Source organism: Nipponia nippon, unplaced genomic scaffold (assembly GCF_047370975.1).
Source record: "Nipponia nippon isolate SJK-2023a ecotype South Korea unplaced genomic scaffold, ASM4737097v1 scaffold_6, whole genome shotgun sequence".
NCBI classification, from domain to species: Eukaryota; Metazoa; Chordata; class Aves; order Pelecaniformes; family Threskiornithidae; genus Nipponia; species Nipponia nippon.
The window spans coordinates 44,867,106-44,894,674 of record NW_028262380.1 but is presented as its reverse complement, the minus strand read 5'-3'; the positions used below and the strand labels follow the sequence as shown (position 1 = coordinate 44,894,674).

At 39.8% G+C, this 27,569-nt stretch overlaps 1 protein-coding gene across 3 annotated transcripts; it reads right to left on the bottom strand.

Annotated features, from left to right (window-relative positions):
• On the bottom strand, positions 1-22,925 carry NAF1 (nuclear assembly factor 1 ribonucleoprotein). 3 transcript variants are annotated; one of them, XR_015699958.1, is made up of 10 exons: positions 22,544-22,925; positions 18,584-18,722; positions 16,887-16,980; positions 13,230-13,312; positions 12,039-12,199; positions 8,145-8,196; positions 5,632-5,696; positions 3,354-3,459; positions 1,605-1,767; positions 573-710 (listed from the first exon to the last, which is right to left on the bottom strand). XR_015699958.1 is itself a non-coding variant. In XM_087737350.1 (9 exons), exons 1-9 carry the CDS (start codon positions 22,858-22,860, stop codon positions 588-590), a joined length of 1,140 nt encoding a protein of 379 aa, XP_087593476.1. In that variant the 5' UTR covers positions 22,861-22,922; the 3' UTR covers positions 452-587. The 3 variants fall into 3 exon arrangements, 2 of the variants coding, with proteins under 2 accessions (XP_087593475.1, XP_087593476.1); XM_087737350.1 differs by lacking the exon at positions 1,605-1,767 and having other exon boundaries at positions 452-710; positions 22,544-22,922; XM_087737349.1 differs by lacking the exons at positions 1,605-1,767; positions 5,632-5,696 and having other exon boundaries at positions 1-710; positions 22,544-22,918.
• Positions 22,926-27,569: the final 4,644 nt, after the last annotated feature.

Genomic DNA, 27,569 nt, shown 5'->3' with positions numbered 1-27,569 from the left:
TACCAGTCTCCAAAATGTTTTTATTTATCATCCCAAACTAGTAGACATTATAAAAATAAACCATTATTTAATCTTCAGTTACTTTTATCATACATTTTTCTTTTTTTTGCAACAGAAAACATAGGAAAAAAAAGTTTTCTACAGATGTCCCACAAAGCATCAAACTCTGCATTTGTTCTATTGTTGCAGAAAAATGAAGCATCTCCAAAATAAGGGAATACAGTCTTGGCAGCCTGTTCTTCCTCCCTTTGAACTGCAATGCTCTGTATGCACGTTTATGGAAACTTAGTAAGGCCTGAACTGAGAAGGATGGCTATCTGGAGGAGGCGGAGGAGGTGGAGGAGGCGGCGGTGGCGGCAAAAATGCGTATGATGAGTTGTACATATTCGGGCCTGTCCAAATCATATTCAGATTTGAAGGCGGAAGGTGGAATTGATGCATCTCATTAACAGAACCAAAAACTGGAGGAGCAAAGGGATATTGTTGCATCATTGGATTTTCTTTTCTATGAGGTTGTGGAAACAATGGAGATTCCTGATGTATTCTGTTGTCTGAAGAGTATAGCTGTGGTGGTCTTTCTTGTGGTCTCAAAAAACCTGGAGGGACTGATGGAGGAGGAAATGGATCCCTGGAGAACCCTCTGCCACGGTATCCCCTTGAATAACCTGAAGCAGGCTGTTGCACTGACTGATGAAGTCCTTTATTCTCACCTTAAAAAAAAAAGCCAACAAAAAAAATGTAAAAACACACACAGTTTTAATATTATTTTGGAAAGATTAAGTTTAGACCTCACAAACCTTTCAAGCTGAAGTCAAGGAAATTTGAGAAGTAAGCTTATCAACAAATAATACTGGCAAATAATACATAAACAACAAAATAATACTGGCAAGTCTACCGTAGTAACTCATCTTGATTTATTAAGAGTAATATAGAAAGAATGACCCTGAGGGTTGCAAATTCAGTCATTAAAAAAGAAATTTAACTTTCTTCCCCTCCAGGCCTTTTAATTTGTATTAATGAATCACAGGAACACTCAAACTGTGAGTATTTTGGAAGCTTTGGTTTAAAACAAGATTTAAAAGCAACACGTTTTAAGACTGAAGATAAATCAACACTGCATTACACTAAAGTGGTATACAGCTTTCAGACCTGAGTTGATATTACAGCACAGACACAGGACACAAGGAATTATTCAAACTCAAATTAATAAAATTAACTTACTCTATCAGAAAAAAGGCAGCCTGTACCTTTAGCCAATTAGCTTTCAGCATTCATCTTTCAATGGTGAATTTTTCCCTGTACAGGTCACTGTAAGCATATATTTACGGTTCATAACAAATGTACTGCCACTTTATATAAATACCATAAAAGTATTAATGGGATAAGTGCTATAAGATTAACAGCACTGAAATATTAAAAATGTTCCAAAGAGCTGCTAAGATATTCAAATGGCTGCAGAATTCAAACCAAAACATGATCTCTAAAGGATTTTAGGGCTAGAAGCAAAAAGGTATTTAGGGACGTAACACCACTTAAAACCACTGAATTTTAAGAAACTATGTGGACTTAATCCTTGGCACTAGAATACATAGAAACATTTTCACCTTTAAAAAACTAAGTCTGGAAAGGTAGCTGGATACCAAAATTTCTCCTCCTCTTCATGGGGGCTTAGAACTTAGACTCCTTTGGTGCATGCAGTCCTCTCAGAAGTACTGAAGTGAAAGTACTTGAGTGAATATTTTTGTTTTTTTCTTCTCCTACCAAAGACTGTAACAATGAGCCAATTTTAATATATTCAGAGTTTTATGAAGATGCAACCAAGCAAAACTCCAGCTGAGACTGAGTTTTTGCCTCAATTTGCCAGATATCCTTGTTGTTGAATTCCACAGCCAAACTAAATTGCACACAATGTCAATTTATATGATGCTATTTACAGAAAAACACAGCAAATCGTAACTCGTACTCCCTTGACAGACTGAGACAGTTCCTCCTGTTATGTTCTCAGTTATGGAACATAGACCAGTAACAGCCTCAGCAAGCCCTAGGCAAAGGCAGGTCTGCAATAAGCTAGCAGAATAACGATATGGTGGAAAACATGCCGTATGCTAGATAAGCAGAAACCAGGAGAGAAAATAACCATCAGCAATGAAAGGAAAGTATGGCACAATTCAGATCCTTCCCTTAAGGGAGAACTGTCAAAACCACGGAGCAAAAGCCAGTCCTGCAGCTTTATTTAAAGAATACAAGGGTGCGATGTACTGTACACAGAGTAAAACTGTTAACAGGGCAGTTACTGACTTCCCAGATCAAGAGAAAAGGGGTTCAGTGGGGCGCAATGTCTAGCAGTTTTACAAAGGAAGAGCAGCAAACTCACGGAAGGAGTCAGTCCAAGAAAATCAATGGGGGGAAGCACTGTGCTGCAGACAGCCTAAGCAACCTGATATGTAAGCAGTAGAAGAGGACGAGGGGAAGGGATGCGAGTCAGTAGTATTTAAAGGGAGTGGTACAAAAGCATTCAACAGAAGCAGAGCAGTGAGAACAGAAAAAAAGAGTGATGCGATTTAGATTATTCAACCAAAGTGGCAACCAAAAAGCAAAAAGTTTTGTCAGTGGAGAGGCATGAGAGAAGACAGATAGAAAAATCTGGTTATTGCAAACAGAGCACAGCTGCAAGCATACACTTGGAAAAGCTCTGTCAACAGCAGGAGAAAGGAAGGCGAAGAAGGCTATATATATTATGAAAAACTACACATAGTTCATTGAACTACTATAGGTTTGTTTACCTAATGACTGTGTTAGGTAAACAGAGAGGTTCTCAGTGGGCTACATAAGTAACAGTTACTTTAAAGGAGTACTTATATGTCACGGGTGAGGAAGAGCTTCCTTTTCAGATAGAGGAATAAATTCCCCATCTTGAGAAGACTCACGTCTTCTCCCTGATTGTCAAAAAAATGGGTTTCCAAAAATTGCACATGGCCTTTCTCTTACCTTCTCCCTGCACTCAAGGCTTAAGCTGAACTGGGGCTCCAATAACCCCTGCAATAAGAAGCAAGCTCTAAACTCCAAAAGGTGGCATGTGTTCTATAGCCTCGCAGTGTGTCACATAACACTGTTGTAAGAGCCTTCAAATCTCCTCTGACAACTGTCCTGCTCCTATACTACTTCCCTTCCACAGTTCAATGGAAAAAACCCTTCCTTTTCCTTTTAAAAAAATTAGGGAATGTAAGAACAAATTAACAAATACAACTTTGAAAAGCACAGAAATACTGATTAACTCTATGAAAGGTCAATCATTAAGATACTGTTGTGTATTTCAAAGATAAAAGCATTCTCCCATAGCATTCACTACTCACTTGATGCATTTGTGTCTGATTTGAGTTTCCTCCTTCCTTGACTTTGAGGCTTCTTTTTCTTCTGTTTCGCCTCTCTTTCTTTTTCATCATCACTGAAATCCAAGGCCTTGTTTAAAAAAAAAAAAAAAAAGAGAACAAAGCCATATAAAGACTGCATAAAGAACTTCAGTTCTAGCAATAAATCATTATTTAGAAAACAATCCATCCTGCAGTCAGCTTAGAAGAATATTAAAAGCTGTACTTTCCTATTTTGCATTCAAAGGCCCATTGTGTTGAGAAGCCAGCTGAACACACGATTAAAAACTTCACAGTCCACAAATTTCTCGTAAGACAATTATACAATACTCCTCCTAATTTTCCTAAACACAGCAACATTCAAGTACTGCACGCAAATTTTTGATTGCCTAGATGTTAGTAAAAAAAAAATCGGGAATCTCTGAGGGAGCTGGCTAGTTATTGCCAAGAAAAAGCTTTCAAAGGGAAAACTGCAGACTAGGTGAATTAAAATATGGATTTTTTTAAAATATGTTAAAATTAATTTGGCAACCAATACTTAACTCAGCACAGTTAAACTACATTAAAAAAATCTCTAGTCTAAAATTGTCACTAGATTCGAATTTTCTGTAGCATATTTAATAACACTTAAATTTGCAATAGCAATGTTATTCCAAAGGAATTTTCAGCTTTGGAAAATGTTGTCATTTACAATAGATTCAATGTCACTGCACCATTTTGTTCCTGTTACACAAGGTTTTGCTACCTTTTGAATCCTAGCTTACATTTAGAATGAGGAAGAGTTATTAGTGACAGGGAAGAAATCTGTCAGCATAAATTATTCCCTGAAAAACAGCTCACTCATATGACTTAAAAGGATTTGTTCCCACCCTCCCCTTCCCAGTTCTGAAAGGAAGGGGTTTGCTGCTTTCTGATGTATCTCTCTAGTATACACAGAGCATGGATCTCAAGAACACTGCACTAAAACAGTGCTAAAAAAGCCACATAAAAGTTAATTCTGAATACAACCATTTCCTCTTCTACATACTGGATTATATTCTTACTCAAAAAAAGCCACAAGATTATATATACCATGAAGTAAAATCTTTCACTAACTTCTGCTTTTTCTAAGGACTTCAATATGCCATCCTCCAGTAGAGCAGAAATACCAAACGGGTACCTTCTGTTGCTAGCTAATTTCCATCTAACATTCCATAAAAGCCACCTCACAGAGAAACCGCAGTTCTCTGCTCCAGCTAGCCTTAGAGCATACAGATCACACTTTGTCGTCCTATGGCCCCAAAGACAAGGCCGAGAGAGACTGTATTAACGAGTCTACAGTTAAGCTGGACTAATTACAAGCCTGTCAGAAAAGGAACACTTACCATATACCTTAAAGTAGCAAGCATAAAAGGCCTAACATGGATTAATCTAACGTTCATACAAAAATAAAGCTTCATGGTATCACAGAAAGAACTGACTCCAGCAACTGCACACAGTTTACCATGGGAGCTGGCCAGAAAAGTTACAGAATCAGCTGCCAGCTGAGGGCTCTAGAAGAATCTGGCTGTAAGAGACAATTTCAAGCATCAGTAGCATAAAATTTAATCTGCACCCTTGTCAACAGCTATTACCTTCACAGCAAAAGCTACTCTCTATCAGCTCATCAGCTGTCACAGTTTGGATATCTTAGTGCAAACTCTAACTGCTAGAACTATCCAAAGATTATTCTAATTAAGGATTACAAGATGTTAGCTGTGGTGATTTCTCCAAAATAGAGCACGCAGACATATCACAAAGTCAGAACAGCCACGGAAACAAAGGTGTCATAAAAAGCAATCACGTTTGCCCATCCTTGCCATCGCCAATTTCATTCAAGCTTCCTTCCTTCCTATACTGAAGGACAGTAAACCTAAAGTTTCCCCTGTACTTTCAGATTCTAACCTGAAAGTAACAGTATCATAATTAAAATTAAGAAAAACCATTAAAAAATAAATACCAACTTTGGAAAAAGCAATGAATTTCTATCTGCAGAAGACCTGACTGCTTGATTGTATTTAGCCAAATTTTAAAGTTACTTAGGTTCCTGCAAATTCAAATTACATATTTACAAGCTTATCTCCTGAACAGCTTTAAAAATATGACTAAGAAACAAAAAAAGTGCTCACCATTAGCCAATATGCACATTTTGTATCATCGCTAGAAAATTGTTTGACGAAAGAAAGCTAAGACTACCCAAAAGTTTCTAAGTATACAGTCTTTCAAAGCTCTATTGATCACATACCTACAGTCCAACTCTGTAACACTTCTGATTCTCAAATGATGATTCTCTGTGAGTCGATGTCTCCCCAAGAAAGGAAAGCAATTTACAGTCAGAACTGACAGACAAGCATTCTTCAAAAGAAGTTAACACTGCTCAGCTCAGTTCCGTTTGTGGGAAGAAAAAAAGGTATTTCAAAATGCATCATCCTCACCATAGTGGAAAAAAGCAGCATTCTGGGTTGACAGACTGATACATCATTACAGGACCTATCTTCACACATAGAAAAGCCTGTGTCACAACATCTCTCCTTCGAGCCAGAACTGGCCTGGGATAAGGGCTGTGAATGCAAAAATTGATACCGACCCTCACAGCACCCTTCTGGACAAGTTGTCCAACCACGGGATGAGCGGGTTCATGGTGCGCTGGGTGAAGATCTGGCTGAAGGGCAGACCTCCAAAGAGTTGCAGTGAATGGGGCTACATCTGGCTGGCAACTGGTCACCAGTGGTGTTGCTCAGGGTTCAACTCTAGGGCCAGTTCTGTTCAATATATTTATCAATGATCTGGATGCAGGAGTTGAACGCACCATTAGCAAGACTGCTGATGATACTAAACTGGAAGGTGCTCTTGGCTCTCTTGAGGGACAAGAGGCCTTGCAGAGGGATCCAAACAGATTGGAGCATTGGGCTATGATTAATGGGATGAAATTTAACAGTCCAAATGACGGATCCTGCACCTAGGACTGAGTAATGCCGGGAACAAGTATAAATAGGGAGAGGAGTGGCTGGAGAGCAGCCCTGCAGAAAGGGACCTGGGTGTGCTGGTCAACAGCAGGCTCAATAGGAGTCAGCAGCGTGCCCTGGCAGCCAAGAGGGCAAACCGCATCCTGGGGTGCATCAAAAACACTATAAGCAGCCAGTCAAAAGAGGTGATTATCCCACTGTATTCAGCGTTGGTGTGGCCTCACCTCGAATACTGTGTGCAGTTCTGGGCCCCACGGTTTAAGAAGTATGTAAAGGTCCTTGAATGCGACCAGAGGAGGGCATCAAAGCTGGTGAGAGGGCTGGCAGGCGTGTCCTATGAGGAGCAGCTAAGGACTTTGGGCTTGCCTAGTTTGGAGAGAAGGAGTCTGAGGGGTGACCTCATGGCTCTCTACAGCTTGCTGAGGATGGGACATGGAGAGGGAGGTGCTGAGCTCTTCTCCCTGGTATCCACTGATAGGACATGTGGGAACGGTTCAAAGCTGTGCCAGAGGAGGTTTAGACTGGACATTAGAAAGCATTTCTTTACCGAGAGGGTGGTCAAACACTGGAACAGGCTTCCTAGAGAGGTGGTCGATGCCCCAGGCCTGTCAGCATTTAAGAGGCGTTTGGACAATGCCCTTAATAACATGCTTTAGCTTCTGGTCAGCCCTGAATTGGTCAGGCAGTTGGACTCAATGTTCGTTGTAGGTTCCTTCCAACTGAAATAGCCTATTCTATTCTAAAAATTCGTTAGAGCACTAAAAAAAAAAACCCAACCCACAAAAACCACCTTTCCTACTTAATTATAGAATAAGAAGCACATACCATGTAACTTAGAACTATGCTAACTACACAAGCTTTCGGAAGATTCAAAACAAGCAGACAGATCTCTTTAGGATACTATGGTAGACACAAGGCTTCTAGGAATTTCAGCTGTTTTGGATAAGACAGGCTTGAAGTAGAAATTGCAAGGAAAAGTGACTCCAAGTGTTGAGCTAGAAAACAAATCTCAAAAACACCTCAATAAAACTATCAGCCTTGCAATTCTTATTGCAGGAAAGAATAGCCATGAAAAGTATAGTTTGAATAGAGTTAAGGAGCACTGGACAGGAAGCCTGGATGTCACTGAAGAAATCTTTACAGATCCTACAGTAAATTATGTCAATGGTCGTGAGGCACTCTCACTTCTACACAATCCTGTATGACTGCCCTCGTATGGAAGCAGCTCATCTCCTCTCATGAAACTAGTGTTTTATAATAGCAAACAGCAGGGAAATCTTACTAAGAAACCATTCGAAGAATGCAACAGTGGAGGTGTCAAGTTAATCTAACAGAGCAGACAGCTTAAACACCTAACTAGTACAGTTTTCAGAGTACTATCAGGCCTTTAAAGACAAACAATTGCTTGTGGCAAGGTAAAAGACAAAGCTGCAGTGAAAGAACAGCAAGGACAGAAATTCCGTAACAGAAGCAAAACGAACAGGCAAGGTAAAAGCACTGCTACTCAAAGTTGAAGATTCAGGTTGCTAAACATGTTCTGGAAGGACTCAAGGAATTGAAGATATACATTTTCCAAATTGCAAAAAGCAAGGAGAAAGACAGCTAGTACTCTCTACACTGACTGTGAGGCATCTCCAAGAAAAGTATGACCTTCTTTTCAATGAAGAAAATAGGTACATCCAACTCTTGTCTGTGTAAAAAAATAAGCTTGCTAATTAGTTACTCTGCACAGAAGTTTTTCTACATATGTCTTGTGTAATCAAAAACAATAAAGCAAAAAAACTATAGTTACTTCAGGTGGTGGTTCTTCATCATTCTTCCAAGATGCATCTGAACCTTTTTCCCTAAAAGAAAAAACAAACAAACCAAGCACAAATTAGACAATCAAGATGAAGGAAGATAGTGTACGGCAGCTTTGAAACATCTCGTTTGAGTCACATAGTAGCAACATATTCCAGGTTAGAAATAATTTGCAAGAACTGTACTGTAGCAAATAGGGTAACACTTTCTTAGAGGTATCAGATCTCCTACACCAGGAGCTGCCTATTTTAAAAGGGTCATTTGGTTTTTAATGTTGTTTCTAAGTGAGTAGTAATGTATGTGTCAACTTAGAACTTCACTACATGTCACTTGAAAAATCTTCCTACTTTGAGTGAAGACTGAACATTTTACACAGCTAGTATTAAGCTTTGATCAATATTCTCTCAAGACATCCTTTTGAACCTAAATTGCTTTGAACCTGAATTGAGGTAGCTCACTGCAACTTTCTTATGCTAACTGCTGACTACAGTCATAAGCTTTCTTATTCTTCTGGTTTCAGAATACATATGTCCAGTTAAAAAGGACAATGAACTAGTCTAGTAGGACACAGGCTTTAAGTACATCTATAGCAAAGTGTATTTGGAACCAAAAACCCTCTAAGCTTGGCTTACAATTCTATTAATACAGTACTAGCTAGAAAATTAAGATTCATCTTCTATTTTGTTGCAAACATAAAATTAAAAAGCAAGGTAAAAGACATTTAAGGAAGCAAAACCTCAATCATCTTGCCTGACAAGCACCAAAATTAATCTGAAGTGGTATCGTTTATTTCACCCACAACTTTAAGAACTTCACTAAAAATCAAGTAATTTCTTTGATTAGCAACAAGTTTGTGGGACAAATTTAAACTATGCTGTTAAGGTCTCTGGAAGGTTTTTCCACGCTGCTCACAGATTTAATATATTTTGGTCTGAAATGTCAAAACACAATCCTTATCTATGCAGACAAACTATATAAAATAATGCAATACTGAAAATTCTTACTTGCAAAATGGAACCATATAGTTAAAAACACCAACGTGTTCAGTGTGAAAAGTCTTCTGTCAGTGCTCTAATAACCAAGGGGTTTTTTTATGTATTCACCAAGTCAGCAACAATCAAGCAGCAATAGCTACATCAAAGTACATAACTATTGGCTCTAGGCAGCCTGGACCTAAGACGCCCTTAGTCAAAGGCTGCCCATGAGAAGAATGCTGGCAAGTCATCTGATACCTCAACCCCTAACCATAAAACTGAAGCTCAGTCTCTACATATCACTAGAAAACCCTAAAGACACCCTACCTTTGTGATTTTAACCATTTTAAGCCATTTTAAAGTTCAATTTGAAGAAAATGTTACAGGGAGGAAAGGAAGGTAAGGGCTCTATATGAGTAATTTCTCGTCTGCAGAAAACTCTCTACCTATGCAATAATGAACAGTAACACTTTGGTTTTTTATTATGAACCAGCTTCTTTGTTTCTCCCTCTCATCTTGTTATTTTGGGGCAATACATGACTGCTAGAAATACCAAAGCACAGAAGAAACTCCATCACCTGTGGTCATTGGGCAATAGGTAGCACTACTGACCACAAAATTTAAACCTTGAAAGTTCTTCAGGCTTATCTTCAAGCTTATCTCACTCTCCCAAGGCAGCCTTCCCCATTTCAGCAAAACACTTTTCATGCTCTGAGATACCTAATAATCTTCTGCAAAGAACAAGATAGTAATTCTTTGATTTCTGAACTCAGATACTGTAAGATCTGGAAGTCTAACAAAAGGTGACTCAGAGGAATCATGAAAATACATGAGCTTCTTTAGAATTACTTTGTGTTTCAGGCAATACAACATACATCTATTTTTAGCAACAAATTATTTTGCATTCAAGAAGTTTTACACTATACTTTCATCTACTTTGCTATAAAGTGTAAGGCTTATTCATAGCACTGCAACTTTGTACAATGCAAGTCGATTGCATGCCAGATTTCAGAAGAAGCTTTAAACTTAAGGTTTCTTTCAGATCTTAATCCTGATTCCTTTCCTTTTCAAAATACCATCACAGTTTTGAATAGCAGTTCTAGAACTTTAAGCCTATAATACTCCACAAGCTGGTCTGCAGTCAAACTAACAAAAAGCAGAAAATAACAATCATTGGTCATCAAATTTGCAATCTGCTAAGGTCCAAAAGCCTTCTTGTGAAGCACTGACCGAAGCTCAACTTTTCTACTATCCACGCATTATAGCACAGTTCCGAAATCAAAATTCTTTATTCTTTTTCAATGACACCTACTTTGTGAAAAGGCAGCTTCAACAAATAGTACCGATTGCCTCACAAAAGCTTAAGAACCTTTACTGACAAAACTCAGAAATAAAATATTGTTTCAGTGAAATGTAACTTAAGACACATTTTTCAGAAATTATGGTTTACATCGGATTACACAGGTGTTTACACTGCTCATTTTAATGCAGGGCAAGAAACAATGTCTGATGCACTGTTCAGCTGCACTGATAAGTCATGAAAGTGTGAAACATCTTACCTAGTGTTCAATTCTGGACCATATATGATAGCGAAGTACTACCAAAAGACAAATAGTTCCCAGAACTAGTTGCAAAGCATGTAACAAACTAAAACATGAGTCTCACGTCTCAGATGCTGAGTACAGCACACAGTTATTGATGCAGTAAGCAGATGATTAAAATCTGTGCAGTTACTGTGCTAAGCAACAAAGTTTAGTGGCACAAAGCAAAGACCAGCTGGCATCAAAATGCTGCAGAAAAACAAACAAGCAGCAGAGTTATAAAGTGATCTATTTTGGTCTTCACTGAAAGGAAAAAAAATATGCTTATTGCTTCCACAGAAATGGGAAGGGGGGGTCGGGGAGGGGAGGACTCCTGCAGGCCTGGCCACATGCATGACTAAAGAAAAAAAATTACTTAGTATGAATACTGACAGAGTGGCAATTAATGCAGACACCAATATTATTGGCTATAGTCAGAAAAAATTTGCAAGTCAGATGAAAACTAATCTTAATAAACAGAGACTAAGTCACTTGTATGACAAAGGACTTTTTTAACCTATAGTTATTTCAGGCAATTATTCATCAATGATTAGAACACTGATGTCTAGCAGTCATTTATTATGCTTCAATTCTTATTCTCTATTTTTGAGTACACTTCCTTTTCAATGGCAGAAGTCCTATTCACACACGCTACTTTCCTCAGGCAGACTGGTATACACAAATACTACTGAAAAGTTTCTGAACATCATACTACATTGCCACTCGAATCCCTTCTCTCTCCCAAATTTACAGCAGGTAATTTTCATACAGAATTGTTATTCTCCAACTGCACAATAGATTTATTGATAATTAAATTTCAGTTCTGGCCTTGCAACATGAAATAAAAATAGTGCATAAATATAAACTTGTTCAGAATTCAAACAAGTTTATTATAAGTTATGAAACTAAACAACAATCTGCAGAAAAACAAAATCCAGAAAGTTCAGCTTGCAAAACCCATGCATGTGTATGTGTGTGAGGAGGTGTGGGGGAGGGAAGTATCAATGAATTTTTTTCTGGTTATGATATTTTAGTTAATGCAGCAACATGAAAAGAAAGCAAGCTTAATATATTAAATTGAATAAGAAGCTACTAAACTTTAGTAATTGTAACACTTTAGAAGCTTGTAGTTTACAGCTACTTTGTACTGTTCTGAAAGGCAAAACAGAACAACCTTGTTATTAAAACAGAGTTGAGAGTATCTAAAAAAAGAAAAGTTTTAGTGTCAAGCTTAGTCCTATAGTTTCTCATTCGAAGCTAAACTTTAATCCAGGATTTTTAGCTACATTAAAAAATACATTATAACCGGATCAGAAAAGAAGTCAGACTCACTGTTTTAGTTTCTCTGCAAATATATACTGGGTGAAGTCCTTCAGTGATGGAGCAAAATACATGCTGTCTTGCACATTAATACCTTTTGCTTTGATATGCTCAGAGCTGTTAAATCTTAACACATAAAAGGGATGTAAAACAGGACCAAATATCTCAAATATCTGAAACACAAACAAAATTAAAATGTTTAAATAAACCATGAAGAGTAGACAGCTAATTTCATTGTAGACAACCATGAAGCTTTAAGATGCTTTGTATTTAAGAAGTTTGATATATTTTCAAAATGCAGCATGAAAGTTACTTTCATGCTTTAGTTTTATTACCACATGTTGCTTGACAGTATATTGCCCCAGCTACTGTTTAAGTCATAATGTAGAAAAGTAAGTTTTCTCACATGTTGATGTTGCCTTCACCCACCCAACTGCACTGCTTTCACTGTCTTCTTCCTCTACTTTATTAATCTTTCCTTTTGCCAAATCTCTATTCTTCTCTCTCCTTTATGCTTTTACATCTCTTACACCTGGAACAATCTCCTGATCATTTATTCCTCAAAGTTCACCTTTAGAAGACGCCTTTATGTCAGTTCCCCTGTCTGCTCCCTAATTCTGTGAAGAGCAGAGAATTCTGAGATGTTGTACAGAACAGCTGCAATTTCAGGCTGTGTTTTTTTATTTCACTCACATCTAGCATTCGAAGATATTATAGTAGTAACAGTTCTAGATGATAGTTTTCCAGAAAACATACAAAATTCAATGCAACACCCCTCTCAGCAAACATTCTTCATTATACTTCCATAAAGCACACGCTGGCCTTAAACTGGAACAGCAGACCATAAAAATTCCCCATTTTTCCTGAAATTTGACTCTAATTTCTCCAATCTTTGCTCCCAACTCCTGGCAATAAAAGAATAAAATACATGTGAAAGCAACCGCTCCCTCTTCATAAGCACTCTCAAAATAGCAGATACGCATCACACATTGTAATTCTGTAAGGATGCAATGAATTCCAGGTTAGGAATTCTTGAGATTAAAAAAAACAGATGACTATAGCAAGAGTCAAAAGCACTAAGAAAAACTACATATCAAGGAAACATTATCTTTCATTTAGTCGTCTTCAACACTACTTGTTGGAACATAAAAGAATACTTTGAATTTTATATTAGAATAATAAGTTTTTATGCTTTACACACACCTTTCCTGCTGCTTGCCGATCTTCTTTAAAAATTATGCTTTCCTCATTTACTGGAGGTAGGCCTCTCAGTGATTCAATTATTACTAAAATGGAAAAAAAAATCAATTAGAACTTTATGTTGCAACAGCAGTATGTAGTTAATTGCAGAGAAACTTAACAAACCACTCCATTATTTGTCTACTAAAGTTCATAGAGCTCCACCTGAAAAACCTTGTGCACACACAAAACTACTTACAATTGTCCACCCCTTCTCCAGTGATATATGAATGGTAAGATTTACACTTGTTTAGAGAGTTATTGTTCTCTGGTGTGAGAAAGAAAGGAGACCAGATGATAGGTACAAAAGAGAAGTCTCAGATATGTATGTGTGAGATACTCCTGTATTTACCTGGGATGTTCCTTAATTAAGTGCATAGCAGCAATAATCTGGTTTTTTTGAGTGCAGACATATTCTGCTTTCTTAGTATTACAAATTAAATTCTCCTCGGAAAAAAGAATGGAGATGGCTACACATTATAGCTTCCCCTAGTAAGTCATAAGAATCAGACCAGAACACAAAAGATGTCTGGCAGTCCAGTCACAGAAGTAACTGGTGGTTACTTATAAATTGACACAGAAACATGTTCTTCCTCCATTAAATACATAATTTGATATACAGACAACTTCATTTTTAGGTTTCCCAGATTCAGAGACATAAAGAGCTTATTCTTTACTGAAATCTTTAGAGTAGTTAACTCTCGTCTTTGGTAGTAGTTCACACTTGTTGCTTTAGTCTACAGAAATACTGGGTCTTCCTTTACATTCAGCAGGAATTATGCATGAAGCTGTCAATACAGAGGCCTAGCAGCATTACACTCAAAAAATCCTGATTCTGAAGGCAATCTCTTCTACTTCTAAAACAACAGAACGCTCCATTAAGCATTCTCAATGCCTCTCCATCATCAAATAAAGCCACTCTAGCACTTAGTGTCACTCAGACTCCAACAAAATCTAACAAGATTATCACTGCTGAACTTACATAACAGGACTTAAAGCAATAAACATCTCATCAAGCTAAAACTCCAGCTTTGCTACTATTTCAATCTGCAAACACCTTGTGACATGCCAAACAAGCCTGTGACAATGCTACAGGCTTAATAGTTCACTGAATTTCAAGAAAAGCAGGGAAATCAGTTTATTTTGTGCCTACCTGTAAGATAAAATATACAGTGAGAGAACCCAGTGTGTTGCTTAACCTTCATAAGAAATATACCTTAGCCAAAAAAAACCCCATCCATCAACAAAAACCCAAACCAGAACACAACAAAAAAACCATACACCAAAAACTCTCAGAGAACGCTCTCAACTTGATTGATCACCCATAGCCCCCAGTCTTCCAGTAGGCTAAGGAAAATATTCTGAAAGTATAAGTCATGCCAGTCCCGTGAAACCCAGAAGAAATATTATCACCTATTTGACTTATAGCTCCTGCTATCCCAACCCACCCAAAATCCTCAGCTTCTGCTCTTCCAGGGCCGAAGGTGCAGACCCACGGCAGGTTTCTCATATATAGCAAAGCTGTTTACTTTCCAGGCTACAACCCACACAGTGAATTCTTCTTTTCTCTTCTCTTTAGGCACTTCAAAGCAAAACACAGCAAAAGTTCCATTAAATTCTGATACACTGCAGAAGTTAAAGTTCACAGAAAGTACTGTCATCTTGCTTTTAGCTAGTGTGAAGTCAAGCATGACCCTATACTGTTCTAGCCTTAAATTCACCTCATAGTATGAAATACCCAACTTACAGGTATCACACACTGCAGACTGATGAACTTGGAAGCTTGCTACAGAGAACAGCAGAGATTTCTGATATATCAAAGGGACAGAATGTGTTCAGGATACTGATTGTTGTGCCAAAATAATATTTGTGATGTCCAAATGAGACCTCAACTCCCCTCACACTAGATACAAACCTGGTATACACAGGTATCAATTTAGTTCAAAAATCAAAAACCAAACCACAATTAGCAGGCAGAGTCCCTAATATGGCCACAAACCAACTGAAATTGAGGCCACCCAGACACCTGTTTCCAGAAGAACCGAAAAGAAAATATGTAGAAAGAGGAAGTCATAAAGCAAGGTAGTAAAAGCAGAAAAATAACACTGATATCTTGGGGTTTTATTCCATTCTTACGGCTTTATTTCATGTATGATTATTAGTCTGTTTTCTAACTTTCACCAACTAATCTAAATTCAACAATTCATACACTTCAGTTACACAAATTAGAATACAGACTCAAGGATTCACCTATCAATAAACTGACAGGATTTGAAAAGGTTATATGTACCACGGAGGATTAGAAATTAAGGACGGTTTTCAAAACTGAAGTCATTAAAAACAGCTTTGTTTAAACATTCACATGCTAGATCAAAAATAAGAATAATTGCAAACTATAATTCAACTGTTTCTCTTTTAACTTATTTTTAAACTATCACTTTAGCTGAGAACAGCCTTCTTGAAGTCCCCATTACTATCAATAAGCAAGAAAGGGCAAAGTAGAACAAGAGGACAATGACCAGATGACTACCTTCCACACCCTCAAGCCAGCTTCCTGCACATGAATGAAATTAAATTTAACCCCAAACCAACATCAACAACAAAAATACTGTAAAGCAATTGCCTGTATTACCTGGAGTCTTTTACAATAAAAGAAAATTTAATAGCAAAGGGTATTTGCTTTAATTCTTTTGTACCCCATTCAACATAAATACTTCAGCTTCAAAATTGAACTTAATTTCTAATTTTCGTAGGCAAATTGCTTTGAAAGCAGTTCAAGCAGAATGGAACACTTGAAATAAGCTTAAATACAAACACACTACGGGTATTTTATTAATACCAGCTTCAGCAAAACTTTGATTTCACATATCAAAAACTGAGGTCCCAGGCAGATCTGAAAAAATCCCTAAATGCATATTGCCTGCAGTTAAGCTTACATCCATTGTATGTCTCAATCCCATTAAGCTTACCCTCCAGCACCTATATAGCATCTTAGTCGTGCTGTCCTATGACTGCTGACACTGGCAGCTTGTACTTGGACACGGTGCCAGAAATGGAATGAATTAAAAAAGGAAAAAAGAAAGAAAGAAAGAACATACATAATACACCAATTACCCAAGCACTGCTACACTGGCTAAAGAAATAAGTGTTTTTCCTGTCCTCATATATTGACAAGCAAGCACTTGGGACTGCGTTGTACTGCCTCTGCGCTTTCAGTTATGCACCTCCTCTATCTTCAGAGATAATTCAAATATAGCATGTACAGCTGGAAGATTTCTTAAAACACTGCAAATGTTCAATCTTATTGTTGCCAGAATTAATATAAAGATCATAATACGTGGTGAAAAAAGGTGCCTTTTATGAAAAAATTAGAAGATGAAAGTCACACAAACGCATGCATAATAGTTGTAGTATCTTAAATCTTCAGAAGATGTAAGCCAACTAAAGGGGAATTCAACTCAAATGTCATTTGGTAGTCTGAGTTCTCATTCAGCAACCTGCTACCCCCTGAAATAGAATGCTGCAGTACTGACACTTTGACGGAACAGTTAAGTACAGGATTAATGCAGAGATATACAGAAAATATTTTAATTAAAAACAAAGCAAACATATCTTGCCTACCTAGCTGCTCGATAATGCTGGAAACTGTCCCAAAGAGCTTCAGTTCAACGTCATCAGGCAGAATTATTGATAAGTCTTCAACAGGAGGCAGTTCCTGAAAATATCAAATCAATTTTCTGAATATAATCTCATCACACTAAGACATTCATCACTTTGTTGCTGCTTAAATTTGACAATCAGAAAAACCTCCTAGCATTTTGAAGATTCGTAAAAAAATCTAGTTTGATTTGCCTCTTTAAGAATAATTCTAAATGAACTCATCTTGGGGGAATGTCACTTCTCAAAACACTTTTTCTATTGAGACACTGCTCTACATATTTCCATCGCAACTAAAGTAGAAACCAATTTTATTCAACTGGAGAAAACCAATAACTGATAGACATTTTGTTCATTTTTTTGAACTTTCAAGTTAGATAAATCAAGTTCAGTGTACAACACAATAATTAGATAATCAGTAATCAAAAAACCAGACAACCTGTAATGACATTCAATGCATGACAGAAGAAAAATGTACATAGCAAGAGATAAAATAGTATGAAATACACCAGATATGTATCATCTGATTTGACAAAATGGTGTCTGTCCATTTATGCCATGACTCAGACCATTATGGAAGATGTAAAGATCACAACCACCTATACAAAGAAAATTCTTTTTAGCTAAAAGTTGTACTTGGTACAAGAGGATAATCATAGAGAACACTTTGGAAAAAAAGCGCCAAACTTCAGATATACACAAGTACTGCACAAACAATATTCAAATTAAACTTTTTCCTCAAATGTAAGCATCAAAATCTGCTATCAAGGCTGATTAACACCAAACTCATAATCTAATCTCTAATTTACTCATAAACTAAGATTTCTATATATATATTATACTGCTGTGAATTCATTATGGACTATATGGAATACAAGGTAAGGGCAACTAGAGTAAGAATTATCTTCAAATTCAACATCATCTGAATTTGGAGGTAGAGTCCAAATCTTAGTACTGAACTGCACTTTTAAAGGCCATCACCAAAAATAAAATCCCTCTCCAATAGAAGAGTCTTACCCTATCTTATCAAAACTTCACCTGATAATCTTGACTCTTAATGAAAGTGCTTGGCAAAGGCTTCTAGAGCAACTCAAAGACCAAACAGAGGCCAAGATTTTCCCAGATCATATAATATCGCATTAAAGCCAAGACATGGATTCAGATAGAACCACCACACCCTTCTACAGGACAGTAAGTGTTCCAACATTAAATCAACTTCAGTGCTAAGACTTGGTTAAGTCCTGGATGCTAGAGCAAGTCAAAGGCTAAAGACCAGAAGGCAGAAAGCTAAGATTTTGCTCATAAATCTCAAATTGGTAAACTGTACCATCTGTCATACTACATACAATATCCACAAATCCTATACTTCAAAGCAGGATGTTTCTAAAATAGTTCCGCTAACACTCCTTAATACACACACGTTTTTTTCCCCTAAGCACATATTCCAGTTAAATACTTTCTTTGAACTTTTACTTTATCTTTGACCCATGCTTTAGCAAGTTAGCTATTATTAGGGACTTCTGGGTAAAAGACTAATCATCATTTTTCAGTTTTAACACACACATTTTAATTTTCAAATTGTATTCCCCGAAATTTACATAAAACGATATTTTAAGTTGGGTTACTAGAAAAAGGTTTAAAAGATACCACATTGTACTTACATCAATAGGCAACTCATCTTTTGTATTAACAGAGTAAGTTCGGTTATCCCTCTCATTTGGATGATCATCTTCATCAGATACTGTTGAAGGAGAACACGAAGAGGAGGATGTAACTGATGAACTATCTGAATCTGTATCACTGAATAAAACAAACATGGGAGTTAGAATATAGACTTCTACATTACAGATAAAAAGAGTGACTAGATTATACATTACTCAAATACCTTTGGTTACCAGATATGTTTTTCTTAAATGTATACATTTGTATACAGAAGAGCAGCAATCTTTTCTGAACCTAAAAGCCACTGGACAAGATCATAAAAAAAAAAATCTCAGAAGAGTAGTAGCTTCGGCAGTTCAGAGCAAAGGCTAACAACTACAATGGCCTGTCTGGGTTCCCACTGTTTCACTGCTGAATGGTGCATGTGGCATGACAGCAATCACCTCTAAGTTCACCTAGTTCGGTTTCTCCCACTGGCTTCCTCATGCAAAAGTCCAGCACCAGCATAACTCCCTCTATCAGACATATGCAACAGTCGCAGAACCTACACTTCATTGGTTTGCAAGTGAAATGAGACATCGGAGTCACAGGGTGATCACTTCAGTATAGTGCCTAGATAAATAGAGCCAAATTGGGACCATAATGTCTATGCACTATCAGCATATTTCCATTTTATGCACCACCTAAGTTCCCAGTATTGAACATCACCTGACATAACTAAGCACAAAAAAAAATTTTCAAAGATAATACATTAAAATACCTTCTATAGCTCAGTCACTTCTTGTACAATCCCAACATTAGCATAAAGCTGAGTGAAAGTCAAGAAAAATACTTATTCCAAGCAATACATCTTGCATTATGAAGTTAAAAAAAAAAAATTTTAAAAAATCTAATTTCTGCAGATAAAAGGGATTAGTTTCATAATCCATGGCTTGTCTCAATTTCCCTAGTACGTATGCACACAGATTAGTAATTTAATATTTCTCACTGGCACATGCATAAGATGTATTCTCTTAGACCCTTAATATTTCAAGTAAAGAGCACAGTAAGACAACAGTCCTTATTCACATCAACATGTTCCTTTTAGCAGAAGTGTAAGTTCTTCAAGAGTTGGTGGAAGAAACAAACATGTGGAGTAATTGATCCTGGTGACGGAAAAAACAGAATCATAGAATCGCTTAGGTTGGAAAAGACCCTTAAGATCATCGAGTTCAACCATTAACCTAGCACTGCCAAGGCCACCACTAAGCCATGTCCTCAAGCACCATGTCTACCCTTCTTTTAAATACCTCCAGGGATGGAAACTCAACCACTTCCCTGGGCAGCCTGATCCAGTGCCTGACTACCCTTTCAGTGAAGAAGTTTTTCCTAACATCCAACCTAAACCTCCCCTGGCGCAACTTCAGGCCATTTCCTCTTGTCCTATCGCTTGCTACTAGGGAGAAGAGACCGACCCCCACCTCGCTACAACCTCCTTTCAGGTAGTTGTAGAGAGCAATAAGGTCTCCCCTCAGCCTCCTTTTCCCCAGGCTTAACAACCCCAGCTCACTCAGCTGCTCCTCATAAGACTTGTGCTCCAGACCCTTCACCAGCTTCGTTGCCCTTCTCTGGACACACTCCAGCACCTCAATGTCCTTCTTGTAGTGAGGGGCCCAAAACTGAACACAGTATTCGAGGTGCGGCCTCACCAGTGCCGAGTACAGGGGCACCATCACCTCCCTGGTCCTGCTGGCCACACTATTCCTGATACAAGCCAGGATGCTATTGGCCTTCTTAGCCACCTGGGCACACTGCTGGCTCATAGTCAGCCAGCCATTGACCAACACCCCCAGGTCCTTTTCCGCCAGGCGCTTTCCAGCCACCCTTTCCCAAGCCTGTAGCGTTGCATGGGGTTGTTGTGAGCCAAGTGCAGGATCCAGCACTTAACCTTGTTGAACCTCATACAGGTGGCCTCAGCCCATCCATCCAGCCTGTCCAGATCCCCCTGTAGAGCCTTCCTACCCTCCACCAGATCAACACTCCCACCCAACTTGGCATCACCTGCAAATTTACTGAGGGTGCACTTGATCTCCTCATCCCGATCGTTGATAAAGATATTAAACAGGACCAACCCCAGTACTGAGCCCTGGGGAACACCACCTGTGACCGGCCGCCAACTGGATTTAACTCCATTCACCACCACTCTTTGGGCCCAGCCATCCAGCCAGTTTTTTACCCAGTGAAGCGTACACCTGTCCAAGCCTTGAGCAGTCAGTTTCTCCAGAAGAATGCTGTGGGCAACGGTGTCAAAGGGTTTGCTAAAGTCTAGGTAGACAACATCCACAGCCTTTCCCTCATCCGCTAAGCAGGTCACCTTGTCACAGGAGACCAGGTTAGTCAAGCAGGACCTGCCTTTCATAAACCCACACTGACTGGGCCTGATCCCCTGGTTGTCCCGTACATGCTGCATGATGGCACTCAAGCCAATCTGCTCCACAACCTTCCCTGGCACTGAGGTCAGGTTGACAGGCCTGTAGCTCCCCAGATCCTCCTTACGGCCCTTCTTGTTACAAAAACGTGTTACAAACCTTACACAAAAATAAACCGAGACAGGCAAACTTTTTTAAAATTGCATCTATCCTTTCTTATCTGATCTGGCTGTTAATAAAGCAGCATTTAGAAACAAAGTGATAAAGAAAATACAAAAAACGCTCCCTTCTAGATTCTTATTACATTGTCTCCTTCACAAGCAAATGGATGGCTTTCAATTACCTGTTGCTGTATTTTTTCTTCCAACAAATGCTGATAGGAAAGTCAATAAATAAGAGCACATCTCCAAATAAACCTTTTGAAAAAGTCAAATATGGACTTTTGTAACAATATCAACATAGCAGAAAGACAAAAATCAGACCACCAGAGACCAATCAGTGGACTGATGAAAACAAAAAAGATAAAAGAAAAAAGTCTGAGATACATGTAGACAGCTACCTAAGTTAAAGCTATCAAAATTTCCTCTTCAATATTTATCTGAATACCAGCACAACATATTTTGGAAGCAAAAAAGACTACAGGTAAAGCCCCTGCCATAGGTCTGGAACTTCACTCTCCATCACTTCATGATGTTCTAGGAAAACTCTGAACTGAGAAAACAAAGTATTTCCAAAGTCAAGTTTTAACCGCTGAACTGTTAATGAAGCTCAGCGTCTTCTTTTTAAGAACAGATGCTTAGATTTCATTTCAGCCTCCACTAGTTAGAAGGAGTACAAACCCATCTTGCTGACATGGCCCAAAAAGAAAACACAAAACTCACTGAAACTGACAAAGCGTGCAGGCTTCTAAGACTGACACAGAGCCCACACCTAACCAAGACTACCTTTCACCAAATATACTGAACACCAAAGCACAGATGCAAGTAGAAGATGAAACCTTTCATAAAAAACATACAGGTTGAGCATGAGCTTCTCCACTGAGATGCCAAGAGTAGAGCACGAGTTAAGATCTGCAAACTCTTTACCGTGAATCCTACATTCAGGTTTTTTCAGCAATAACACTGCAGGTGTCTTGTCACGAGTGATGTAGGAGCACTCTGTGTGGACCATGTCAAACAAGACATTCAAATGCTCACGGTGGCCCAACCAACGATGACGCTCTACAGGCCACCACCACCACACTTATGTGTTTGTTAAATCCTATACCCTTACAGTCATTCTTTTGGAGGCTTATTAATTCAACAGTAAAACTCCTAGAGAAATATAACTGCAAATGCCATCTTTAATGGGAAAGAGACAGCTACAGCAGCTGAAGCCCTGGGGCGGGGGAAGGGGGCGGACTCGGACACCTCGCTCGCAGAGCGCCGAGCCTCAGGAGCGGCGGCCCGCGCCGCCACCCCGCACGCGCCGCCGCCTAAGAGGCCTCAGAAGGGAAGGAGCGACCCGCGGCGAGCGACGCGCCCCTCGGCCCAGCCCCGGGGCCAAACCCACCTGTCCGAGTCCGACGAGGTGGCGGCGGCAGGAGGCCCGCTGGCACTCGCAGGCGGCGGCGAGCAGCGCGCTCCCTCGGCTGGGGGCGGCGGGGCCTGCTCCTCCCCACCGCCCTCCCGGGGGCTCGGAGAGTTCGGCGCCCCCTCCGTGCCCGCCGCGGGCTCCTCGCCCGGCGCCCCCTCCGTGCCCGCCGCCGGCTCCTCGCCCGGCGCCCCCTCCGCGCTCGCCGCCGGCTCCTCGCCCGGCGCCATGCCGGCGGCGGCGGGCTCAAACGCCAGGCTCTCCATCTGCGCCACCACCTCCATCGGCGCCGCCATCTCGGCAGCAGCGCCACGCGGCCGGCGGCCCCGCCCCTCGGCCACACGCTACTTCCGGCCGCCCCGACGCACTGGGGTTGCCCGGGCCCGGTGAGGGGCAGAGCGCGTGCCCTGGGAGGGGCGGGCCCGCCCCGCCCCGCCCGTGACGCGGCGTAGCGGGCCGGCGCGAGGAGCGGCGGTTGCGGAGGGGGCGGAGCTGCACGGCGCGAGGGCGGGCCGCCGCCCCGGGGCGGGAGCGGGAGCGGGAGCGGGAGCGGCGAGGGCGGGGCGGGGGCTGTAACCGCCTGTGTGATGTGGGGTGGGCCTGGGCCCGTTGTTAAAACAGGCCGTTCCGTTACAGACCGATGGGAAGTAGCGGTAGTGAATTTCGTTATCATTTTGACAGTCTTGTGTACTTAAGTCTGAATGCTAAGTAAATGTTGTGGTTAATTTAGATCAAACACCGAAGTTTTGTTTCTGTGAGGCTTGCCTGAAAGACAAAGCTAGAGGTCACTGCTGCTCTTGCTGGGGACCTGTTGGGATGGATTAGTTTTGGTGTTTTATAAATATGCTGACAACACACAGAAAGTTCATGTAAGTAAAATTAAGAAAAGCTCTATAACACCAAATTACTACAGTAATGCCTAACCCTGCTGTAGTAACCCTGTAATAATACGTAGCTCTACAAAACCTAATGACATCCTTAAGATCACCAAACCATTCACCACAACATAAACGTCCATTTATGTCCTAGGTTCACCATAACTATTCACTGTTTCGAAGATTGAGGGTTTTTTGGTGTCTGTCCAATGCCTCACACAACCCTGTGGAGAAGCCTGTCTTACTCTTAGTCTTACTCTTAGTCTTAGTCTTTTCTCTTGTCATCCAGGGATCTGGCCATACATGGTGTCTTCTCCTGTAGGCGGGAATGGAGGAATTCCCCCTGCCCTCCCCCAGTCTCTATGTGTTTGGGGACTTAAAGCCCTTCCCCATGACAATAACTCAGGAGGCAAGGTATGTGTCTTCTATTGAACACAATTTATCCATGGCAAAACCCCAAAGGTGTTTCAAAGAGGAGGACCATCAGGAGGTGGCTGTGACTGTGAGCCTCCATACCAGACCCTTTAGCCCAGATGCCAAACTGCCCCCTGGCAGCTGTGCTTCTGTGCCAAGGCTGTGTGTTCCTGACCACCACAGAGCTTCATCACCTTGTCCTTTGGGCTGGCTTCCGAATCACAAGCTAAGGCTGTCTTCCCTCCCAGGCAACGGGGTGAGCAGCAGAGCGCAATATCGGTCTGAGGAAGAACCCCATAAACAAATACCTGGAAAAGTTATGTGTGGTACTGCTGAGAGTGCCCAAGAGGACCAGGACTTGAATATCTGATGAGAGCAGAGGAGAGAACGATAATGTTTTCCATCTAATAAACTTCCCCACAGCTCAAAGGGCACCCAAAACATTTCATTCTTCTCCAGAATGTCCAGGCTGTGTTGAAAAAACCGTCACAAGAGTGCTTCACCCCACACAGGCTGAAAGGAGCATCTGACAGGCAGAAGATGTCTCTCTCTGGTAGCTCCACTCTTTATTTGAAACATGACACAGCAGATGCAACCAGCAGAAGTTATTTAGTAGGAAAATTAAACATACACAAATATGTATATAACATAAGTCATGGGTATTTTTTTTATATTTATCTAAAATTTTGTATAGGTCAAGCAGAATAGGCACATTATGGGCATTTGGTACTTTTTGCACTGTCTTAAGTGAGGAGCCTGTATAGGCCCTATGTATAAAGAGCAGAAGTAAACTCACTGCGCAGCTACTCAGAACACCTGGGTTAAGAATCACCTTCTCTCCAATTACAACACTGGGGTCCTGAAGTGAGTCTACGTGGGGCACGTGGTCTGAATATTACTGCCCTGTACTGCAAGCTCTTTAGCAAAAGGGTTCTTCAGAAATTCATTCAATTAAATGTCAACAACAATTAGATGTCAATGGCACAGAGATTAAATATTGAACAATCATAAAAATGGTTTGTATTGAATCTCACTGGCAAATATGTTTTCATCCCTAATGAAGTGATAGAAATGAGAGAGATTTCCAGTTAAAGAGTAAGTAGAGGCAGAATCCTACTAAAACCCAATCCTGCAAAAACAGATTCTGCAAAACCAGGTTTCACTTTACAACTAAGCAAGGAGAGTTTATCGTTACTTTGAAGGGGTTTTAATTTATTTGTTTGTTTGCCAAGAACTGGCACTGGAGATGTACCTGAAATGGACCCTCATACAAGATCTGTGAGTTTGTGTGAGAAGGTTGCTCAATGTGACCAGGAGGGAATAATTTCCCCAAAGCAGACAAAGCCCTTACATCGGCCAAATGCTTTCCAAATGAAAGGTAAAATAATTGGTGTCATAATGTAGGACTGAGTTAGTTGAATGAGTAGGAAATGAAAATTAATTTTATTTGCTAAACATAAACCTCTTCTAAATGTAAAAGCATATTGAAGTCTCTACCTTGCACTTATGTAAGTAAAATTCTTCAGCTGTCTCACGAATCATGTCTTTCCTGCTTTTTAAGGGGTTTTAGTAAGTGTTTGGTAGCTGTACTCTGGCACCTAGATTGTGTTTTGACAGTTTCCTCTGTGTTTGTGCAGAAGAGGCAGCATCTTTCAAACAAGAAGATACTTTATTTCATCTGAGCGCTGCAGCTTAGCCTTTAACACGTCAGATAGCATTTGTCTTAGAATGAGGGTAGTGAGAGGCATGATGCATAGTCAACATCACCATCCAGCCCGCCGGGGCATTTTTAAGTAATCTGCAAAGCAGCAGCACAAGCACGAAGATGTTCTAGGAAAGGAGTCATTTCATAGATGAACACTTGACTCACAGTAGTTCTAACGCTTGTTTTCAAGGTCTGAGCAGTTAAGAAATGTCACTGCTGGGACTGGAATCCGGCATCATCTATCAAGGCAGGGCTAAAAGTGATCATAGGCCTGTTTCCTGCCTGCAAGTTCTTTGATGAAGCTCTCCGAGGTGTTGTTTTCTACATCTATTTTTTCTATTCCTGCTGCTAAGACAGGTGTGTGTAATTGTTCCCATCATACTTTTAAAGCTAAAATGACACCATTCAAACTATTATTACAACGTTTTATTGAATTTCTTTGAATGCAATAGAGGAATATGTTGAAAAACATAGTTTCTTCCTGATCTCTCTCCAGAACTTGAAGGTGGAAAATCACTTGGAGATTTCAGTATGCTGCTTTTTATGTCTTTAGAGGAAAAGGCATGAATAAGAAAGGAAGTCATGTTTCCTGATATATTTGAATTATGAAAACAAATACTATTGTGACATCTATCATTTATACATTCCATGCTTTCATACTCTAGTGACTATACACAGTGATACCAGAGATTATAGGTAGTATAAGAACAGCGCATTTTAATTAGTGGAAGGAACACAGTAAATTTGAAAAATACACTTCTGAAAACATTTTTTCTTAAATTTCAGGTTGGTTTATGTAGGTAATTTGACAGTATTTTGTGTGTAACCAATTTCAGTGTCTCATCAGTATAATCAGCTACTTAGATCTTCCTTGAGATTCTTGTGTTGGTTAAAAATTATTTTTAATATAAAATAGCAAACAACAAAAAGAACACCCTGGAAATATTGTTTTAAAGGTGTATAAAAAGAGAATCTGAAACTGAGTTGCGACAGTGTCCTGATGGTTTCAATTGCCATACCCTCTTCCCTTGCTTATTACTGTGCAATTTAGCTTTCACCCAGCTGTAGCATTACTAACTGAAGCTGCAGACGGTTCGTAGTGACAAATTGCTCCTCACAGCTCTAAATGTGGTCTCCAGATACCATGAGGCGACAGAACTTCTGGGAAATCTGTTTACACACTCAGAGGCATAGTATTGAATGGATTAACAAAAATGCTTTTTTTGTTCTTATCTAATATCCTGCGGTGGGGTCAGAGAAAGCCTTCAGGAGAGCATTTCTTCTCCTGATGACACTCTTTCCTGTTTTGGGCCAAGAGGTGATGGGAGTTCCGCTAGTGTTGATTTAGCCTTTTCATTAGCACTGGTCAGAACAGCATTTACTGCTCCTTCATACGATGTGGGTACAGCTATACAGCTGGGCAACTCTTACGCTCAGGTCTGCACCAGTCCTTCTCCTGTAAACAGAGAGAGAGAAAAGAAAGAGAGAGAGAATGCATGGATTTGATGAGTGCTGGAATAATGGTACTGGAAAAGGCATTTTAAACACACAAAACTGCAATTACAGTAGGGCTTTTTTGCCAGCATAGTGATATCAAAAAATCACATCCCTATGTGCCTTTGCCATGCTTCGAGTTTCTAGTGTAGACTTGCTCCAAGTGACCCAGAGCAAAAGGATGGCACTTCACATCACTCCTCACAATACTTCACTTTTTAAATTGATGAAGGAAAGAAAATGTCTGTTATAGTCCCCCAAATTGCTTTCATTTTGACCTGCAAAAATAGGTAGGTACATGAGCTGAGTGTGTCTTCTAAAATGACCAGCAATGTTAGAATGCCGACATCTGAATTGCCACTCTAACATCTGAGAATAATTACTCCAGGGAATTGAACAAATCGCTTTAAAATTTTCTTTGAATGGTTGGTTCCATTTGCAGACTCAAAAAAATCCCTTCAGAAAACCAATTTTTTGCAGTTACGTGAAGTAGCCTTAAGCTGCATGTCAATGCCAC

What these genes read in the sequence shown, in the direction of transcription:
- NAF1 (XM_087737349.1), bottom strand. Translation starts at nt 22,860, where the DNA reads ATGGCGGCGCCGATGGAGGTGGTGGCGCAGATGGAGAGCCTGGCGTTT. An exon ending in ATCGGCAAGCAGCAGGAAAG is followed by an intron (nt 12,200 to 13,229) that starts GTGTGTGTAAAG and finishes TTTGTGTTTCAG; the next exon opens with ATATTTGAGATATTTGGTCC. An exon ending in TTTGCAGAGAAACTAAAACA is followed by an intron (nt 8,197 to 12,038) that starts GTGAGTCTGACT and finishes TTTTTCTTTTAG; the next exon opens with GGAAAAAGGTTCAGATGCAT.